Genomic DNA, 21022 nt, shown 5'->3' with positions numbered 1-21022 from the left:
TATGTGACATTGCTCCGAGAAACGGGTATTTCAGATACCAAGAAATGAATACGGGTATTCTTAGTAGATCCAGCATGTCTGAATTAGTTTTATTATAGGGCTTGGCAGCTTATACTATACGTCAACAAACTTCTGGTTCTTCGACTTCAGTATGCTAACGAAGTTCCGATGATGGTGTCTTTAAACAAATGGCTAGGGCGATGCGTTTTCATGTCTAATTCTGCAAGATGATTCAACAGTTAGTGTCTTATGTTGGCAACCATTCATGAAAAGACTACTATGAATTCCAGTCGAGATTACAAGAACGTTAGTAACATGAACTGGGCGAACCTGAGTTTACGGCGATGGCGAGGAAAGTATGAGTCTCTACCTATGTCAAGTAGCTCTATTTGCGTATAAAGCTTCTATGTTGATATAAGTTGCTCTCCTCGATCTATATTGAGCCACTACTCGTTCTCAATCCTCATCGTGTAAATCACCGAGCAATTATCACGAGTTGAGTTGGACTGTCGAGCTGAGATTGTGTGGAGAGCAATTCAAAAATTTCACATCACAATAGCTTACGGTAATCAAATAGAGCAGATCTACTTTTTCTTGCTTTATCATCGTAATTATATACGTTTATTTATCTTTCTGTTTTTATTATGTTGTTGCATATCCGTATAGGGTACCACTTGATGGCCTGCTTATTGTCATTATAGCAGTAAAACGGCAATTTCACATAATTTAGTTGTACTGGAGCATAACTGGGAGAACATAAACTGCACATACAAGCTGCAAGAACCGCAGAGATATACTCACACACCCCTTGCGTCCTTGAAGCCAAGTTAGCCTGCGAATCTCAGTTATACGCCGCTTGTCGAGAGATGACGGCATTGGCCTCTTATTACCGAAACCAAGATGCTAATCCGCCTACGTAGTGAAGTTGGACAGAGTGGTATGCCATTTATGAAGGCATAATACTTGTCATTTCATGAACAAAGCTAATTCCCCATGTAATGCTCAACATCCAACCCAATTATGCTCTCTCCTCCTGCATCTACACAGGGTAATTGGACGATACAATTTCATACCATGTACCCTACACCAACAAATGGATTGGTAGCATCAGTGAAGCTCATCATAAGCATAATTTATGCCATCTTGAGCAGTGTAGCTGAGGTTGGGTCATTGTAGTCCTGAGACAATTATACCACGACACGATACAGTTTCACAACAGACATGAGGGATCCGACTACGCCTCTCGTCATCCACACGATCACCAACGTAATATCTGAAGCCTGATAATACTCATACCAATGATAATGACACTATCATGCCTAAAAACACGACACTGATTGGCCAAACTCCCCCACGCTCCAGAACAAGGCTCTCGATGCCGTAAAACAGATAACTCATCACACAGTGCAATCTCCGCAGACGCAGCCGGACTGATCTATTGACTTCCAACTCACATATACACAGCCTCCTTCTCCACAGGCCTCTCATAGCATCCACAACCTCGGTGTGATAGCAGGCTGCATGGTGCATGAAGCCCCAGATCCTTCCGGCTCTACTTCACAACTTCCGGTTCGTCTCCTCCCTCCAACGCACATCAAGAAAGGACAACACACACCCCCCCTTGCTCAAGAACGCATATCCAGGCAGCTTCTGGCTTTCCGAAGGCAACAATCTCGGGAAAGAGTCTAGGGTCGTATCCCGAGATTGCCTGCTGAGCAAAAAGAAGAAAGAAGAAAAGAAAGACAGCCAAGAAAGAAAAGATAAAAAAAAAATAAAAAAATAAAAAAAAAAATACGGGGCTCTTGAGTGGATTTACTTACATGGTATGTTTTCCAGTGAGATCCCTGTTCAGCTGATCGATACCCAATGGCCAGGCTGGCCAGGCTGGATGGGATGGGTGTCTGTGTGTACCTGTACTTGGGACCCCGGTCAAAGCCTCGCCTCGCGAGAAGCGTCTCAGCCTGATTTTCAACTTATCAATCTAAAGAGCGCCACTCAATTTCAGTCGAGACAAGTGTCTCTTGTTACGAAAACTCCATCGAGGCGGTGTAGGGAGAACCAGGATCTCGTATGCAAGTTCTCCTCGTCCAGCTCATCCCATCCAACCACGTCGGTCTGAGATTGTAGGCCGCCTCCCCTCCTCATCTTCCAGGTGACTAGGTGATCGAGAAGCCTGGCTTCTGGGCAAAGCCCACTTGGCGCCTTCTTGGTATTGTTCACTCGCACCTAGTGGTCACCATGTGAGTGAATGGCTGCCCTGCATATATTGTGTCGTATGAACGCCCAAGCGCGAGAGAATGCTAGGCTGGACTGTCGGGCATACAGAGCTCGATCCGCGTGCGTGTTTGGGGGCGATGTGAAGGACGTGAGTATCGGCACGCCCATAGAGTGGGTGTCCATGTATACAGAAGTTGGGATAGTCGCTCATCCCCAGGAGATGTGAGGTGAAGTTGTAAAGCCCAACTTTGCCAAGGTCATCCTTCTTACGTACTTGGAGGATTTCGTGTTATAGCATAGGCTAAAAGAAACCAATACTGTCTGCTGCTGTGCTCGAATGCTGAGTTTTGACATGGAAACCCTGCCCACATTTGAATGGGATGTAGAATTGGTCTGCGTGGAGAGTTGATATGGCGTGCATTTTGACTTCCAACTACAATAATATATCTTTACGAAATACTCTTAACGGGAAGAGATAGAATAACAAAAGACGGCCTTAAAACGACGTTTGTATCACTGTAGCATTTGAATCTTATCTTCATATGCTTAACCACCCTCCACGGAACGTGTCTAGTGGCATATGGTGGTAGCATTAACATGTGTTTTGAATACGTGCATGCCGATATGTATTGAGCTACAATACCCTAGTAAAATCCAGAAATGGACGAGCATTCTTATAACCAATGTCCAATCTAGAAATAAGCGCTGTGATCCAAAAAGCGCGTCTGAAATGAAGAAGAAAATCACAAAACTATTTTTAAGTGTACTCCAGAACCACTATGCTTAAAACATGACCCAATAATCTCGAAGGACAGCCAATGCCTTCAAAATAGCTTTGCGTGTATAATAAAGCTCCCTATGTTCAAAATGTGGTCCAATAACCTTGAAGGCAATCCAATGCCTTCAGAATAGCTTCGCGTGTATAAAAGCTTCCAAACCATCCTAGTTCCTATGTTAATCAATCTGATTACATCTCATCGGTGACGGTGAGAGGTATATCATCAATGGCAGAACAGACCCTCCTGTAATGGATCGGCATCCAGTGATCGTAGAGGTTTCTGGTAAAGCGGTACGCAGCCCACTTATCGACACAAGCAGGATCGGCAAAGTCAAACGAATAGAGGACCTTCTGGAAGTAGCTTGTGTATTCTCCGAGGATGACCGGGTAGTGCGCAACAATTTGCACCTCGTGATGGCTGTGCGCAATGGAGAAGGCCAAGACCTGACGATCCAGTTCTGCTTCACGCTTGACGCCGCGGAAGAGCTCGACAACCCCATTCATGCCAATGGACATGCTGTGTGTGTTCTGGCGCTGGGCCATGGTGAGCGATCCGATTTCACACGAGAAAAACGGGAAGAACATGAAAGGTGTGCTCGCGACAGGAGATGATTCATCCGTGCAGCGGTCCTCGAAGAGTGTATAAACCTTCTGATATCGTTCCGTTGTAAAAGCTGGACCCCGGAATCCAACTGCGTATGTAGGCTGCGGTTGGACGCGAAGAATAGGCTGAGAGTGAGCCCATATTTCATTTGTAGATTCGTACATCAAATCCTTATGGGTTTCGCCGCGCAAAGCAAGAAGCTCAGCTGACGGCGCAATCAGAGGAGTGATGTCGCGGAATACCATGGTCTCATTTCGATGTTGGATCATCTCGCACGTTGCGCGGATGATATCGTCGTCAAACAAAGATTTTTCGGGGAGCGGTTGTTCGCCTTCAAGCAACTTTTTACAGAGAGCCTCGCTTTCCTGGCAAAGACCCAGAGGATGCTCGTGTAAAAATGTTCCAAATCGCTGAAATTCATGTTCCCATGAGGGATCCCGGAATGGATCAGTCTTGTGCTCTACTGGCCACATGGACTTGGGAAGCGCATAGCATTCGCTGTCGGCTTCAGAGACAGGGTATAAGTATAGAGGACGATCCGGCGATTCAACCCTAGCCATAGGCCTCCAAGAAGAAGGATCGAATTCTGTGTCTTCTTGGCTATCTGTTTCTCCATTGCCTTCTTCTTCTGGCTGAAGACTTGTTTGGCGGGTGCTTGGATTGCCATTGCTAGCTCCTCGAGCGCTTGGTTCTCGAAGACTACTATTCCAAGTGCTTGCACCATCATAGCTGGTTTCGCGAGTGTTATTCTGTTCAATATAGGCGGCCAGCACCCGTCTTCGACGGGCCCTTTCAAGATCATTGGCCGCATTAAGAATGGCCTGAGTAGTCTCCTCATTGGTCAATCCTTCTATCTGCTCAATAGACTCCGAAGAAGCCCTCTCAAGAGCTGTCCCAGAAGGCTCATCTTCAACAGTCGTTTCAATTGATGCTATAACTGATGCTTCAATTGGCGCTTCGACTGGCGCTTCGACTGGCGCTTCGACTGGCGCTTCAACAGCTGTCTCGGTGGCTGCCTCAGCACCATCACGAGAATCCAAAGTCTGCCGCCGTTTCACACCACGCTCCTCGATAGGGTCGTCGTCGGCGATGATTGGATTCTCGCGAATTCGCTTATTCATGCGTGCAAGTCCAGCCACAGCCTCCTCCTCGGCTGGAGACAGCGAGGTTTGGCGTGAAGGGCTGGCAAGACGCTGCCCTTGCTGAAGTTCTTGCTCCTGAAGCTGCGTAGACTCCATTATGACAAGAATGATGAACTGATTGATAAGATTGTACTCAGTAGAGGTTGACTGAGTGAAGTGAATTTTCCAAGAGGGGAAAAGCCGATGAGCGTCTTGTGTAATGCAAAAGAGAGGGGAATGCAGTTTGAAAGGGCAGAGCGAGTCAGCTCAATTCCACGAGCTGCTTAAAAGGTAAAAGGGTTGGAGCGGGAAAAAGAAAGAAAGAAGAAAAAAGAAAAAAGGAAAAAAAAGGGCAGAGGGAGCCTTGGCACCTCCGACATATTACTTCATGTTTCTCGTTCTTGCTTCTATTCTATCATTTGTCTCTTTCTAAGCCTTGAACACGTCTAACACGCAGGTTCCGCACCTCCTCATGACGCTTTCCTCCCGACTGCCAAGTACCGGTACTTCTGGTCTCATAGCCATCCTCCCTTGTAATACCAAGTACCAGGGACTTGGTAAAAAATAATGTCATGGGAAAAATTGTCTCAAGGCAGGTGCAAAGGATTGACGCAAGGAGGTGAGCTGATTTTGGGGGCAAAGCAGTAGCTTCCGGTACCTAGTGATTGGTTTAGCCTGAGCGGGGCCGATCTGGACCAACTAGCCGTGCCGGGGGACCCACCCCGTCCCGTGCGCCATACTCGTAAGGTACCATGGCCAGGTACCAACCCAGGCAGATTTGTGCTTCTGCGGTGGGAGGAGTGCTGAATCAAGAGTCAAGAGTCAAGAAGTCTAATAGTACGTAATTGATGGTGTGAGAAGACACTCCCCTGAGGAGCTAATAAGACAAGGCTATTGCGCCTGATGCTGTTCTCCCTTGCCTCGGGGTGACATGTTTCCGGGGCGTGCGGGCAGCCAATAAGGCAGCAACCTTTATCCATTCCAGCTTCCATGCCTCATTTACGATTACACCGATCACAGCACAGGGCAGGCACATGAAGCGGCAAGTACCCCGTAGGCGACCTGCATTAGCCTTGCCCCTCAGCGGAGTATGGCCACAGTACCTAATGTAGCTTTGCCAGCTCAGGTACCTTGCCAAATAGGAACTCGAAAGCCAAAGCCAAGGAGAGGGAACATGGAACGTAAAAGCAACAGCAAAAAAGTGTCCGCATAATGAAGGAATTCAGGCCGCGTTGGCAAAAACAGACTGTTCACTGCAGCTGGGGGTGCATCGTTTGGGCTTGTGCGCCAATCATTCGTACTCATACTCCGAACATTGTCGGCCTCTTATTGATGCCCTCTTTCTTGCTGGCTGGGACACGGCACGGCTAAAGCTCGTGCAAGTACTATAAATGAAAGAAAAAGAGCGCTAACGCACACCGGCCCCGCACTGAGAGCCAATCTGGTCTGCTTCCGTTGTCTTAGACCAAGTTGGAAGCATCCAGGCTGCTAGGCCAGCCATCTCTTGATGTACTAATGTAAGCATTCTCGGCTGGGGTTTTCATCTTATGCCGGCCATGATTGGGTTTGTTGTCTCTTTTCTCTCTCTTCGCTCTAGAAGCCTCTTAATTGGCTTATGGAGGCTCTATCTCTATCCTCGCTTTCGACTTCCTCTTCTGAATGCAGTGCAAGCCTATCAGAATTGCCTTCCTGTAGTTCAATATATGCAAAGCTCGCATAACTTTTATTCACTCTCTTTAGATGAAGCAGCTACGCTAATTAATGAGAGGACTTATTAATTACTTAACCAAGAATTACGAAATACACACTTGCCGCCAGACCAATTTCCTCCTAGCTCCCTTGTCCCATGCCCAATGTCCCATATTACCCCAGTTCCAATGTCCCGTCCTTACCAATTACCTGGGAGCTTGCCAATTACTACCTGGAAGCTTGCCATTTCCCCAATTTTCAATCTCAAGAGTCCCAAATCCCAAATCATGCTGTTGCCTGGCTTTTCTATGTATCAATCTATGTGCCATACCCATGTTCCGCCTTGACCAATCTATGTGCCATACCAGTGTTCTGCCTTGACCATTGCCACCTATAACAAAAAGGAAAGACAAAGAAGTGAAATAAAATAGCAGCATCATATTCTTTACACAAGCTTCTGTTCCTCTCTGATGCCAATCATTTCTTCATCGCCCCCTTCTAAGTAGTAGATAGCGAGTCAGTTATGAACAAAAAAAGAAAAGAAAATATCGTAGCACGCTGAAATGACGGGCTCACTCACCATTGTTGCTGACAACCCACTCCTTGACTCTGTCCATATCCGAAATACGCACCACTCCTTTCGGCCGGCGCTTCTCCTGCTCAACCAGAGCGAGATGTCCCTCTACGTTGACCCACGGGTGCGAGTAGATGTGCTTGCCAGTCTCCTCCATTTCCGTAGCGGCCCACCGGAAGATGTCGCCGGTAGCTTGCTTAGATGCCGTGTAATCCATGTCAGGGTCTGGCTCGCCCCCGCGAACAGGGGGCAAGTTGATATGTGATTCAGCCTCAAACCGGGCCCATGAGGTAGTCAACACACGTGGCTCATGGGTCAGGTCGACGCCATTGTCGAGGGTCCAGGTGAAGCCGGAATAGATCCATTCATGTCTCGGGCATTCCAAGTGCGGCCGCACCATGACTTCCACTTCTTCGGCGTCAATGGCGCCAAAGGGGCGGAAGGGAGTTCTTGGTAAGTGACGGAAATGGACACCACCCTTCCAGGTGTTCCAATTCTCGTGGCGAAGCCGCCACAGGTCCTCGCGAGATATCTGATTCCCCTGCAAATAAGGGCCAGATCCGGAAAGATCCATGAAGGACTGAGGAGTGTCCGTCCAGACAGAGACTTCTGGGACATGTTTTGCGGGTAATGCAGTGTGCAAGGTCTCAAGATAAGGAATGATGGATTGGATGACATCTGTATTGCCACAGGCCACTAGGCCATACCATAGAGCAGCAACGCCAGGCCTTCTCTGAGCAAGTACATGACCCAGCGTCTCAAGCCGATGACTTTCAATCAAGGGCTTAATAACATCAATGATTGCATTGCACCAGGGGCTGACCAAGTTGCAGTCGATTTCAGGTTCGAAAAAGACAGACCAAAGAGCCGAGGCCATGAAAGTAGGGTTGGAGCTAAGAACCATGTAGTAAGACAGGTTGCGGAACTCTTGATCAATGATGGAAGACGGTACAGACATCACATCTTTCCTGGTAAGATACGGCTCTGGTAGCTGTATGGTAGAGGACATGTTATCGTGAAGTGGAATGGTCAGTGCCATTGCAAGTCCGAGCGAAGCCTGGTTCTCCAAGTTGAATCTGGCAGCAAACCGAGAAAGGAAACCAAGCGCCTCCTTGGCAGAGGGAGGATTGACCTTGGTCGACGGCAACACGTTGCGTTCGTTCAGAATGATAAACTTGAACTGGTTCCCAAGCGTCACAGCCCATACCGGTTGCGAAGAATAAGCAGCTTTCCATCCTCGGCCAGGATGGACAAGGGCTGACCACCAGCGATATTCTTCATCACTAGCATCCCCAAGGTCTATGAAGAAGGCACCGCCTTCATAGGTTCCATTGCCCCATTGTCTGTATGGATCTTCATAGACTATGGGGATCTGCTGCTGTTCAAGCAAAAACGCACAAAGGATATAGGACCAAGCGAGGAACATGAAAGCGAGGCCGTTAGACTCGCTGTCTGAGAATTTAAAGCCGCTGTGCCTCGATATCTCACAGAGTGTCGGCGTGAGCTTCATCAAGTCCCATCGTCGTCTTACGCCATGGCGAATGCCGTGTATGGCGTTGAGGATGATTGCTACTGCGGGCTGCCCTGCTTTATACCATTTGGCATATCCCGCAAGCTCGGTGGTCCCCTCCATTTCATCGGGGAGCTTTGGCCCGTACTTGGCCAGGGTGGCCAGACTGACCGTGTCGATATTGAATGACATGGAGGCAGCATTCGCTACAAGCTCCTGCCAAGTTCTTTTGCTAAACTCGGAAGCAGAGGCTGCATGATCTGCAGTTGGGATGACCCTGTCGTAGGGGGAGTTGATCGAGCCAATGCTGGTGACGGGGGTAAGGGGGAGGCTACCGGACGAAGACATTTTAATAAGAATGTGTTTGTCTGATTCTTAAAGAGCTAAAGACAAGGTTGTAAGTTGAGTTTGGTTATGGTATAAGCGGCACGAAGAGTGGCAATGGATTATCAAGCTTGAAGCGTGTAACGAGACTGTATAGGCGGACAATCGAAATGTTTGTAGGACAAAGTTGGTTATCCAGAAAAGAACGAACCTCTGCTCTTTATATACCGGTTCATATCCATAGAGTCCGCCACCGTGATGGACCAAGTACACATAAACCGGCCTCTGTCTCGGCCATGTATTGGATCAATATACGCCACCAGTGCCATTGTCACAGGATGATTGACGTGGCACAAATCATCTGGCGCTTCCTTGGCAATCCAGCTGAAACGATCAGCATGCAAGAATGGTCTAGGTCTTCCCCTCGCGTTCCGGGTCTCAGCCTCTGTCTGCCTCTTTCTGCCTCTGTCCAAACCTCGCTTCTGGGCTCCTTGTCGAGCCGTCTTCCCCTTGTTCATACTGTGTCTATCTTCGGCAACACTCTTACTAAGATGACTCTTAAGTCGTGGGGTGGGTGGTTGGGTGTGCGTGTGATACCTGCTTGATGACAAGGGCCCTGGTAACTCCTAGCTGTCAAAAAAGCACAGCCGTGGTACCTTGTCCTAATCTGTACCATCCTTTTGATCTATACCTAGGAAAATTGAGCTGAATACTTATCTCTTTCTCTTTCCCCTCACATCTGCTGACGCATATCATATAGTGCCCTGCTTGCAGTATTACTCCGTAACTGGGGCCTAGAACTCGATTTCTGCGAGAGCTGCAGCTTGCATGAATAGGCATGAATAGGACACCACAATATGGAGCAGAGAAGGCCTGTCTCGCATGGACGTGTAATGACACACTCTAGATATCTCTGCGTGTATCAGCATGTATTCGTAGGCAAGTGTGCTCCGCACTCACTCCGCGTCCGTCTTGCATCAGACATGTATGTAGTACTACCACACACCCTCAAGTCGTCTTTTGAACAGGCTAGACATGGAGCCGCGCTAGTTCTAGTTCGGCACATTCAAAGCCCGAGATCAGCGATTGTGAAGCTCCTCCAAGGAAGGAGAGTTGATGTACCTTGTATGCTGGAAATAGATGCCATGCCAATGCCATGTCTTAGGAGAATTTATGCAGCCTTGGCGGAGCTCCTCCTGTACTTGTACGGGTTGTAGTGGTTGTGATTCCCCTTTGGATGCACACCACCCTCCCCAGACTCCATGGTTGTTGGTACCACCCACCAAGCAAGCAATAGAACGAATGTAGCCACTCATCTATCATCCCACCGGCCTTGGTTGCATACAGTTCCTTCCCTTAACAGCCAACCATATGTCGATTTGGGGTTGGTTGGTAGCTGATGGAGGCCAGACACCAGCAGGTGCCGCGCGTCTCAGTCTCACTGTATGTGCCGTGCTGTATACAGCATCTCTTGGAGTGAATATTAACCTCGCGGTTAGCTCCCCCTAGCAGGCACGGTAACTTGGTGTACCCACTGATCCACGAGACGATCGGCCGTAAAAAAAATTTAAGAGATTCCCGGCATTAAGATGCCTCCACAGTAAGGCTCGCCCAGAAACGCCACCTAGTACCAAATGGGAAGAACAAGCATTAGACCATCTATCCAACTACTATCCCATGCCGCTAAAACAAGACGAAAGGTGTGCTGCTCGCGAACATAGGTCGGAGGGCGAGCCGAGTAATGCCGGGGATCTCGTACCGAGCCAGACTGGGAGTGTGGGTGCTGGGGGAGGGTCCCCGGTGAGGCGCCGAATGCCTCTCCGGTCTCAATCCTGGTCGGTCCTTTCGTCGGTGCTTTGGTAGCTGCTTTTTTTCTTTTCTTTTTTTGTCTCGCCCGCTCATAATGGTACGATGTGTGGCTGGGCAGAACTGGAGCTGCATATCACACTCTCTGAGGGGTTCCGGCAAATCAGGCTGTGCGTGCAGCAAAGCTCTGACTGGCTCCGGGGGAATTCATCGAACCCCCGGACACATGTAATGCTGGCCGTCGTTCTGAACGGAGCTGGGCGCATCCCACGAGCAGCTCGGTTGCGTCCAAGGGCCATAAACCAATATCGAGCAGCGTCCAGTATTGGTGCCGCTTGGGTTCCCACTCACCGCCCTCCCTGTCCTGCGGCTGGCTGGATTTCCATCCATGGGTGCTTTGCCCGGGCTCATCTCCACCATATTCATGCATTTCCATGCAAAGCGTTTGTGATAAGAGCTCGAATAGGTCAATTTAGACGACTCGGTCAAGAACACGAGAACCACATGCTGCAGGGAGAGTCGAATCCTCCAAGACGCCGTCGCATACCATGGCGGCTAAGTACAAGTCTGTGCACTTTGGGCTTTGTGTGAAACGCCGATGACATGGCAGTACTCTTAATAGTAGAAGTCTGCTTTTACTTGGCTTCGAGTGAGGCGTTCTCATTTCCGGGAGTTCACAACCCCTGTCGTATGCCGCCTCGTTTTGCTTTTCGGTGGCGTGCTAGTGCTTTTGGTAAACACTTTGAACCAGGCGAGACCCTGGCCTGTCTCAGTTGACCATTACCACAATGCTTCGTCCTCTGTTTTGAAAGGCTCGTTTCCCATCATGATGCTCTAATTATAATGAGTGGCGTTTTTCATGTCTGAGTGAATATTTGCCAGCCGTGTGTGAGAGCAGTCCAGGCCAGAGTAAGAGTGGATGATCGGCGGCGTAGGAAACTTGGGCTCTCCCTTCCATTGTAACCATGACCCCATCGGAATTATGTGAGCTGAACCAGAATGACATGATTCTTTGATTGTAGAAAGACCTGGCTCGGAGTATTTGCCTTGTATGGGCCGTATGATAGATCATCTGCTTGCTCGGCTCAAAGGCTCCGGCAATGGCAGCCTATCATCACGCATTAGAGGGGGAAATGGATACCATTGTATAACAAGGCATTCCGGGTCGTCCAATTCCTATTCCGTGGGTATCTCGATGAATTTGGTCTTCAAGAGGAATTGCCTCGTCTCACGTTTGAAGCTGGACATTCCTCTCCATGTTGCTGGTAAAGTTCGTTCTCGGAACGATGTTGTTCTCTCAGCACTCTCGCAGCCCACCATCATCTTTGGACCTTGTCATTCATCGTTATTCCTATGCAATCACCGTATCTCTGCTATCATCTTATCTGAGCAGTAAATCATGTTTGGATGAAATCAGAGAGTCGTTCAAAGAGTTTCCCTGACAAAAAATTAAAAACATTCGAGAATATGATGGGGATTGAATCTGGAATCTCGTCCGTCGTTAGGCACCTTGTAAAGCTGTCTCTGTGCCAATACCTGAGGCTGAGTTTGGGAAGGTGCTTGTAACTTTGTATCTTAGCCGCGACAAATTTCCGGAGTTTTGACGAACTTTTGCCGCACCACCCACCGAGGCAAGTACGTCACCGCACAGCCACAGCCTTGCTTGCCCGCTACCGTCAAACATATCCAGATAGCTGTTTTGGACAGGATTGCGCAAGCTTCAACATCACCAGCTCGCATCTTGTGATTTGTTTCCATGACACTCACGTAACTGCCTAACTCTTCTCCCTACTTCTCCCTCTTCTTAGCCTCAGCTCCCTGCCCGAGCCGCTGCCTGGAGCGCACGTGCGACGAATCCTCTTCCCCGCGAGACTCAAAATCCACGCATTGCGACACTTCCGTCTTCGTCCAACTTAGTCCCGACTCTTGATACAGCTTCTCTCCGTCAATCAGCAACTATGGAAATCTCCGATATCTTGTATGTATCCAGTCTATCATCGTGGTCCAGGCGATCCAATTGAACTGTTGTCGCTAACATTTGCGCCTCGATGCGCCTCAGCCGCATTGTTAACCTGGCCGTGGCGGGCATCACCGTTCTGGGGGGTGTTTTCCACATCTTCCCCGTTGGCTTGTAGGTTTCCCCGAAAAGAAAACAACTTCCGAGTCTCTCTCATTTGAATGCGACGGAAAGTGCTGTCATGTTATGATGACGCAGTGTTTACCGATCCTTTTGACTTGCGGGGTTGATTTATGATCGACGGCGCTGATTGTTACTCAATTTTTAGCCAGAACCTCGTCATTGGTATCTATATGATTGTATTTGGTCTTGCTATCGCACTTCTAGGTATGTCCTTTCCTTGTGTCCCAGATGACTTTGAAAGTAGGATGGTGCTAACTAGGACTTCAGAGTTCCAAATCCCCCCGCAGGTTTCGAGATACGCCAACTTCCTCTTCTCCTTTATTGGCCGTGGTATCTGTATGTTTAATTATCTAGTTTCTATTTTGGGGGACTATTCTGACAATTTGATAGTCTATATCCTTCTCGGAGGCCTTCTTCTCGGAAGTCGCCTTATTAGCAACCTGGCTGGCGGTGCTGTTGGTATCATCGGTGTCGGATACGTCGCCCTCGAGTTCATTCCTTCGATCGAACCCCCTAGCAACATGCGAGAGGCTGATGTCGGCTGGGGTGCCGAGCAAGTCTAAACGGCCATTACTGGCAAGACTAAGCAATGAGGAGCATGACCCTCCTATTTGCGCGAGATTACAGGTCATATAACAGATATACTGGGATTGTGTTCATCTTTCCGCGTGTTGTAATAACGCACGGTTCAGATAAACTCCTCTTAAGGATCATTACGGAGATAGAGTCTACGGCGTGAGAATGGAAGGGTACGGGAGGTTCCTATGTTTACACCGCAAGTCAAGGGTTTTGGTTTCAGTCGGATCCAAGTATTAGCATACGGTAGTTTTACAGGCTGTTAATGTCGATATCACGAAACAAAATACAGTACATGATATGACAAGATTTTAATTCAAGGTTGTTCCAAATTCGTAATTAATAGTACATTTGGGCTCAGGGCCCTTTCCCCCTTAGGTAATTTCCATATTCACGCCTGACCCTTTTGTTTTTTGTTGTTTTGTTTACTGCTTCTTCCACTGCCCCGCGTCCTCCACTCCCTTGGAAACACTTTCCAAGCCTCCCTCTAGTCCCGTTCCAATGTTGCCCACAGCATCTCCTACAGGACGACCAGTCTCTCCGGTGACGCTATTGACAGTGTTTCCAACGCCTCGAGTTGCCGCACCAGCAACTCCGCCAACAGTACGGCCCAAGCCGCCGACTGTGTTGCCCAGGATGCCCGTGAGGGATTGGGCAGTGCCAGTGACTGTGTCAGTCAAGTTGCCGGTATCGGGCTGCTTCTTGGTATCTTCAGCAGACATGTTGTATGTTGTTATGGTGTTGGTTGTTATATGTGGTTGTTATGTGAATGTATTTATTCCTTCTTAATGATGAATATGTAAAGAATTAAGAGACTTTCTAGAATTATCAAGGATGAAACGAGGGTATGCCAGATATAAATAATAAAAACATACCCAGACAGTGAGCTTATGCAAAACAGACTGGCGATCGGCATCGTGGCGCATGACGTCAAGGAAACGTGGAGGAACGAAGCCCGCCATGTGCTTTACGCACCCTCCGCAATTCATGACGTTTTAGCGTGTTCGCCATCAGGATTCTGGAAGACATGCTGACAGCTGTTTATTGGATGCGTAGCTGGGGATTCTTTGTTGGGGTATTTGCCATCGACTGTGCCTAGGCAAATGGCATGTGCTTGAGATGGAAATGCGTATCTATGGAGAGTTATTATATGATGATAGAACCGAATTTATTGCTTCAATGATAACATGTTGCATTGACGATCATTTGCTCCTCTCAATCATTCCATGTAGGTAGATGCCTATATTGATTGCCGTAGTTGTCCTCTTCTTACCTTGGGACTGCCTATTCGTTAAGCATGTTGCATTCAATGTTTCCTCAAGAAATTATTCTATATTATTGATATTCGAAGAAATTACCACATTAGCAACAAATGAAAACGAAGTTGATACAATTCTATTTGCATGTGATTGATCATAAACATCTGCATGTGAATGTGGCAAACATCTCTCTGTATATGGAAGTCAGCTACACCTGCCACGTTATATCCGACAATAAACTTTGCCCCAACAAATCTATCGAGATGGCAATCTAGATTTATCATCTGGAGACTTCTCGTGCTTTATAATACCTTTTTGACATGTGATAATTGATTCTAACAGCCATCAAGGTCCGCAAGATCCGATTACCGTTGTCCTGCATGTGTTATGCGTAGATGCACGGATGCTTCACGATCTTTGGAGCAGTCACTTGACATGTATTATTTTCTCACCCAAACTATATGGGACACCATTGAAGTTCAAGATTTCAAGTGGCAATATCACGAGTTATCATCGAGTTCTTTGGATGCTCTTTCACATGCTTTTGATATCGTAGAAGGGCATCTCCGCATAACTAACGCAAAGCAAGTCTGTCTTTCATGTATTCTCATAATTCAGCAAACAAGTCTAACTCTTGGTTTAGCGTCTAAGGCTTGCAACGGTGCATGTAACGAGGATACAAGCAGCAATCTCTAACAGTATGCTGCTTGCAAAGCCAGGCAAGGAATCGCTCCAGTCCCAGACCGTAGCCTCCGTGAGGAGAGCTTCCATACCTAGAAAAGAAATTGCAATTAGCCAATGAACGGATGGAGTTTCGAAACAACTTGTCATCACTTACTTTCTCTGATCAGTGTACCAGTAGTAGGCCTCGGGGTCAATGCCCTCACGCTTGTAGGCGGCCATCAGCTCCTCGTAGTCGTCCATTCTCATCGATCCACCGACAATCTCTCCAACACCGGGCATCAAGCAGTCAACACTCTCGGTAACGCGAAGATCGTTCGGATCTTTGTACATGTAGAATGATTTGATCTCAGCAGGGAAGTGCGTCAGGAAGATGGGTCTGTTGATGATATCGGTCATGCGACGCTCAGCAGCCTCGGCAATATCGTCACCAAAGGCATGGGGCTTGCCCTCCTCGTTGGGAATATCGTGCTCAACAAGCCAATCGATTGCCTCCGAGTACTTCATGCGCATAAAAGGCCTCTCAGGAAGCTTGAACTCGGGGTTCATTGCCTTTATCTTCTCAGCAACAACAGGGTCGTCCATGACCAATTCGAGCACACGGCACATGATCTGCTCAATGTGGGCCAATAGGTCGTCAAAGGTGATAAAGTCAAGCTCAGCCTCAACGTGCGTGAACTCAGACAAGTGTCGTCGGGTCAGAGACTTTTCGGCTCGGAAGGACTTCTCGATACAATAAACGTGACCCATTGAAGGCAGGCAGGTCTCTAGATACAGCTGAGAAGACTGTGTGAGGTAGGCGTCCTCGCCATAGTAGTCGAACTTGAACAGAGTAGCACCGCCTTCGACTTGTGTCTGGACGAGGGCGGGAGGGCTGACTTTGCGGAATCTCAGCTCCTTGTAGGCCTGGTTGAAGGCCCACTCAACGGCATCGCGGACAATCATGACACCCGAAGCGACTTCACCACGAAGTGTAAGGTGTCGTTGGTCGAGAAGCATGGCCTGCTCGGCGTCTGCCTGAACTCTGTTGGTGATGGCATCGTCACCACCGGGGGCCTTCCAGTGCTTGGGAATCTTGAAGAAGTCGGCGTGCAATTCGCGGTTGAGAGGAGCCCGAGCACCGGCAGGGACTTCTCGCATCTCTCCCAGGATTTCCATTGAGGTTTCACGGGTGAGGGTGACAGCATCGTAAGTCTTTGCCAGCTGGCCGGAAATGACCACCTGCATAAAGCCATAACCGTCTCTCAGTGTGACAAACATGACATCCTTTTGCTTGCGCTCTCGGTGCACGCGACCAAAGACACGTACTCGAGTGCCTTTGCTCTCAGGGTCATCCACCTTGCGGAGCTTGATGTGATCGCCAACCTCGTCGAGCCCAATTCGAACAGCAGCAGGAAGGCTGGGGTCCTCAGTGATAACAATAGCCTTGGCAGCTTCCAAGGCCTTGGCTCGCTCCTCTTCCTCCTTCTTGCGCCTGACAACCAGCTCTTGTTCCTTGGCGGCCTTCTTCTTCTGAACGTCGAAGAAGTTGACTGCCTTCTTCAAAGCAGCCTTTGCGACGGGTTTCCACTCCTTTGCGGCTTCATCTTCGGCTTGCGACTTGCGGGTCAGATATTGGGCTTCAGCGGGACGCTGGAGATAGGCGAACTGCAGCGTCTTGTAGGGGGACTCCTCGGTGCCGGTCTGGGAAACCTCGTCCTTGCCAATGTCTTCGTCAATGTAGATAGTCGCCATCTTGGACTGTCGCTCGTGATCCTGACGGGTTTCTTTTGCAGGAATCAGGCCCAAAGGGTGCGGGGCGGACGTGTGATCTTGTAGTTGAGTCACAAAGAAATTGGGAGGAAAGACGCATTGACCCTTATCTTTTCTTATCACCCCGCCGGAAGTCGCTCTGGCGGCTGTTTTTGCTATTCGCCCGACATTGACCCGGAGGACCCTTATTACCTTACTTGAAGGAGAAGGTTGGTAAAGCGCCGTGTTTCGACTCCAAATCTTTATCAGGGAGGTGTCAAGGCTCATGAAGCTGTATTTCGCTGGCATAAGATTTTTCTTAGTATATGATTGCGCAAATAACGGAGAATCTTGCCCGTCGTGTAGAGGGATTGGTGTGCCTCGATTGCGTCACGGAGTGACTCTTACAGTTCCTTGGCCGCATTGAAGCTGCTGATGAGTCGGCCTGCTGGCGAGATAACAAGACTGGAGTACATCCTGTTCTCCCACAAGTCCTCCCTAGGGGTGTGCAGGTTCGACTTGTTCTTATTAACCGCCAGCCGATTATCAACCCCCGTACTATGTTTCAGCTTTGCGCTTCAGCAGCGCATTCTCTTAGAGTTTGACGAATTGCTAGACGTATGATCGGAGCCTGACTTGCGCTTCTGACCCGACCTTTTCATGCTTGTTAGCCTATGTGTGCTTGTTTGTCATTTGTATGCTACATGTATCTAGCATCTCTGTGTTTGCTATTATGCTTGCTGGTGGATATTTTTATGCTTGCAACCAGATCGTCAAAGTAAACCTCTTCATTGCGAAGCCGATGGCGTTCCGGAAGCTGCAGCCCCTCTCGCAATTCTGCAATAGTGGTAATTTGGCGATACGCATGTAGTTTTATATGTATATGTACATTATTTCTTGATCTATATTTTGGGTGCTGAAGGGTACGCGCAGGCAACAACCCATAGTAGGGGCCCATGCGGCCGCTTGGTCCTCATGATGAGGCATTACTTCAACTCAGCGCGGAGGGAATATCTTCTTCATAGGTCTGCTTCTAAATATATTCATTGAGACCGCTCAAGACTTCGTCATTGCAATTTTGATAAAAGAGCTGCATAACAAAAACGGAACCTCAAAGATGGTAAATATAGACGAAGCCACCGATATTCAGGGAAAGTGGCCGCAGGTAGATCCCAGCATACTCGCAGGTGAGCTCCATTATCGAGCCTTTGCTTTTTTATGATTCATCATTGTACTAATAATAGGGATCATTTTATATAGTATTACGTGAAGTGGCAGAGGTAGTAGAATTTGCCGGAATAAGGGATGGCAAGGAGGATTCTGTCTGGGCAAGACGCCTGCGTCTGAAAGTGCGCCACACAGACGGCAGCGAAGAATGCTACTTCATTAAGGTCTTGATACTGTTTAAAACTCAGTGTCAACCAGCTAACCAACCACAGGTGTCTGTCAATCAGGAAGGCAAAGAGGCTTTAAAGGGTGAGTTCGAGTCTACATTGGCTATTCACAATATCAACCCTAGCTTTTGCCCGAAACCCATCGGATGGGGGACTCTCAAGACAGATTCGAACTCCCATTTCTATATTTGCGAATTTTATGAATTCACCGGCTGTGTGCCTGAGCCTACTTCTTTCTGCGAGAAACTGGTCCAGCTTCACCTGTCTTCCCGCCCCTTGTCGCCAAATAGCCAGTTCGGGTTCCATTGCAAGACGTATAATGGGAACCTTCCTCAGGAGAATACTTGGTCCGACCGCTGGGAGTTCTTCTTTGCCTACGGATTACGCGACGTCTTGAAGATTCGACTCAAGAGGGCTGGGCGTAGCTTGGAACTTGAAGCACTCGAACCCGCGCTATTTGACAAAGTCATTCCTAGGCTTCTCCGACCACTTGAAAGCGGCGGACGGCAAATACAGCCTTCGTTAGTCCATGGAGATCTATGGTATGGGAACACAGGTGTCGTCTCTGGTGGTGTAGAGAAGAGCGTCATTTATGATCCTTCTAGTTTTTGGGCGCACAATGAGTGTATGCAGGTCCATGCCATACTTCGATACTGATAACTCCATCATTTATATCCCGCTAATGGATCGTCTGAATAGATGAACTAGCGAATTGGCGACCATGTCGAAACAAGTTTACGAGCATTTACTTTGAAGAATATTTTTCTCACATACGCCCATCCGAACCCTTAGAGGATTTTGATGATCGCAACGCACTCTATTCCGTGTAAGAGATCTACCCGCATTTTACAGATTCTGGTGTAACTTATGACTTATTCAGGAAATTTAATCTGCAGGCGGCAGCTATATTTCCAGATAACGAGGAGTATTTACAGATGTAGGTTAATCCTTCGATGACTCTACACACGTGTACCATCTGACTCCTCTGCAGGGCTATGGACGATATCAAGATGCTCATCGCCAAGTATCCACAGGGGTATCAATAGATAATTAGCGAGACATAATATAGCTGTAACATATATAAGTATGCTCAGTTTTTGGGACATCACGTTTATTTATCTGTTTATCCAATCTCTAGGGCATCCAACAGGGCTCTGTATCAATACTGAATGAGCTGTTTACACTAATACAACCACCGAGAACATACTGTCCAATCGGTACCAAGCAACGTACGGCAAGTGTGCCTTGATAAGAGTAATAATGCGAAAGATAATAATTAATATTTCGCACATCTTGGAAACGCCTCTCGCCCTGACTAAGGATACTGATAGTTGAACAAAAGGATATCGGTAAGCTGAATATATGAGGACCTCCGTACGCCAAAACGCCATCAAAATAACTATAACCGGCTGCCATCAGTTGTTCCCAGACATCATACAAAAATCCCCCCCTAACTCCGAACCCGAACCCGAACCCGAACCGTGTCCTCGTTTGTTCTTTGTGTGAATTTTCTCGTCTATGATCGGCATATTGAGAGAAGGCTCGAAATTATATTGGTCCCGGCGATGGCCGCAAAGCCAATATTTGGATGGGATGATCATCCATCGTTCGTCTTCCTCCCCATTAACATAACAAACAGTCTAGACAGCAACAACAAGCTGTACCAAGAGCTAGACCACCGAGAAGACCGCTTGTCGTTCCACCTGGACGCCTATCTCCATAATAGCCTTGAGGGGGATATTGTTGAGGGTACTGGCCTTGAGGGTATTGACCCTGAGGGTACATGTACTGGCCTTGTGGATATTGGTTATAGCCAGAGTATTGGCCTTGTCCAGGCGGGTATTGTCCTTGGCCGGGAAAGGGGCCCTGCTGTTGCTGGTTATAATACCCCATTTGTGGTCCTGGTTGATAATATGCCTGTTGTCCTTGCGGACCCTGGACGCCCTCTTGATAGTTGCTTGACTGGCCCTGTTGGTATCCTTCATAACCTCCATACCCCCCGTATGTTGGTCTAGGTGCTTGGGGCTCTCCGTAAGCTGGAGGTTGGTCCCCTCGGTTGGTATTCTTGGCGGCCATGGTTTATTCTTTTTAGTTACTACTGCGAATCGCCAGAAGAACGAGAGAAACTCCGTCGAAAAGAATGAATAGGACGCAATGACGGAGGCAGTAGTGATTGGAATATATTACTTCGGAGAGAGGCAGTGAGGGGAATTACAAGGGAAAGCTGGGCAGCGCGTGATCAAAAACCTTGGGCATTGGGGCGAACTTAACGGTCTGATTCATGACCGCTTTCTGGGCATTACGCACGCAAAACGCTGGGCGCGCCACACTGGATTACGACAAACCTTCGGGCGTTCGGCTTGAATGGAGGGTCGAATTCGGAGCATGGCGCATCTTTAGTCTCTCAGACGGGAAGACTCCAGACACGGTTACGGAGTAGTTTGGCATTGAAAAGCAGCCACAGGCTTGGAAGTTTGTCTTTCCTCGGCGACATCAGCCACACAAATCTCGCCGGAATCTATAAAGCTCGATGGTGGCGGCTGCTGCGCCCATGCACTTGGCACTCAGCTACCGGTTTGCTGGTTCTATTAGCACTGCCGATAAGATAACCATCACGT

The 21022-nt window shown here is 48.3% G+C and overlaps 8 protein-coding genes across 8 annotated transcripts; 2 read left to right on the top strand and 6 right to left on the bottom strand.

Annotated features, from left to right (window-relative positions):
- Positions 1 to 2715: 2715 nt before the first annotated feature.
- Positions 2716 to 5347, bottom strand: V8C40DRAFT_238618 (uncharacterized protein). The gene is given in 2 exon segments (XM_083214483.1): positions 2716 to 4582; positions 4595 to 5347. 2 exon segments carry the CDS (start codon positions 4835 to 4837, stop codon positions 3185 to 3187), a joined length of 1641 nt encoding a protein of 546 aa, XP_083075418.1. The 5' UTR covers positions 4838 to 5347; the 3' UTR covers positions 2716 to 3184.
- A 1475-nt stretch (positions 5348 to 6822) lies between these two features.
- On the bottom strand, positions 6823 to 8924 carry V8C40DRAFT_171142 (uncharacterized protein). Its single transcript, XM_083211605.1, has 2 exons — positions 6990 to 8924; positions 6823 to 6907 (listed from the first exon to the last, which is right to left on the bottom strand). The coding sequence occupies exons 1-2, from the start codon at positions 8839 to 8841 to the stop codon at positions 6855 to 6857; spliced, it is 1905 nt and encodes a 634-aa protein (XP_083075417.1). The 5' UTR covers positions 8842 to 8924; the 3' UTR covers positions 6823 to 6854.
- Positions 8925 to 12298: 3374 nt separating this feature from the next.
- V8C40DRAFT_238611 (Golgi apparatus membrane protein TVP15) lies at positions 12299 to 13644 on the top strand. Its single transcript, XM_083214482.1, has 5 exons — positions 12299 to 12601; positions 12683 to 12754; positions 12909 to 12967; positions 13031 to 13099; positions 13154 to 13644. The coding sequence occupies exons 1-5, from the start codon at positions 12582 to 12584 to the stop codon at positions 13324 to 13326; spliced, it is 393 nt and encodes a 130-aa protein (XP_083075416.1). The 5' UTR covers positions 12299 to 12581; the 3' UTR covers positions 13327 to 13644.
- A 19-nt stretch (positions 13645 to 13663) lies between these two features.
- V8C40DRAFT_238608 (uncharacterized protein) lies at positions 13664 to 14172 on the bottom strand. The gene has a single exon (XM_083214481.1). It carries the CDS (start codon positions 14059 to 14061, stop codon positions 13765 to 13767), a length of 297 nt encoding a protein of 98 aa, XP_083075415.1. The 5' UTR covers positions 14062 to 14172; the 3' UTR covers positions 13664 to 13764.
- Positions 14173 to 14760: 588 nt separating this feature from the next.
- On the bottom strand, positions 14761 to 17115 carry V8C40DRAFT_238606 (asparagine--tRNA ligase DED81). The gene is made up of 2 exons (XM_083214480.1): positions 15437 to 17115; positions 14761 to 15371 (listed from the first exon to the last, which is right to left on the bottom strand). Exons 1-2 carry the CDS (start codon positions 17011 to 17013, stop codon positions 15245 to 15247), a joined length of 1704 nt encoding a protein of 567 aa, XP_083075414.1. The 5' UTR covers positions 17014 to 17115; the 3' UTR covers positions 14761 to 15244.
- Positions 17116 to 17260: 145 nt separating this feature from the next.
- On the bottom strand, positions 17261 to 18021 carry V8C40DRAFT_238605 (uncharacterized protein). Its single transcript, XM_083214479.1, has one exon. The coding sequence runs from the start codon at positions 17966 to 17968 to the stop codon at positions 17711 to 17713; it is 258 nt and encodes an 85-aa protein (XP_083075413.1). The 5' UTR covers positions 17969 to 18021; the 3' UTR covers positions 17261 to 17710.
- A 66-nt stretch (positions 18022 to 18087) lies between these two features.
- Positions 18088 to 19476, top strand: V8C40DRAFT_285902 (Fructosamine kinase domain-containing protein). Its single transcript, XM_083222469.1, has 6 exons — positions 18088 to 18197; positions 18271 to 18401; positions 18450 to 19029; positions 19104 to 19230; positions 19285 to 19341; positions 19396 to 19476. Exons 1-6 carry the CDS (start codon positions 18128 to 18130, stop codon positions 19448 to 19450), a joined length of 1020 nt encoding a protein of 339 aa, XP_083075412.1. The 5' UTR covers positions 18088 to 18127; the 3' UTR covers positions 19451 to 19476.
- A 64-nt stretch (positions 19477 to 19540) lies between these two features.
- V8C40DRAFT_238604 (uncharacterized protein) lies at positions 19541 to 20912 on the bottom strand. The gene has a single exon (XM_083214478.1). It carries the CDS (start codon positions 20478 to 20480, stop codon positions 20028 to 20030), a length of 453 nt encoding a protein of 150 aa, XP_083075411.1. The 5' UTR covers positions 20481 to 20912; the 3' UTR covers positions 19541 to 20027.
- Positions 20913 to 21022: the final 110 nt, after the last annotated feature.

This window comes from Trichoderma camerunense, assembly GCF_050948025.1.
Source record: "Trichoderma camerunense strain CBS 138272 chromosome Unknown V8C40scaffold_5, whole genome shotgun sequence".
Lineage (NCBI taxonomy): Eukaryota > Fungi > Ascomycota > Sordariomycetes > Hypocreales > Hypocreaceae > Trichoderma > Trichoderma camerunense.
The sequence above is the reverse complement of the archived record's forward strand: the minus strand, read 5'-3'. Positions and strand labels throughout refer to the sequence as shown.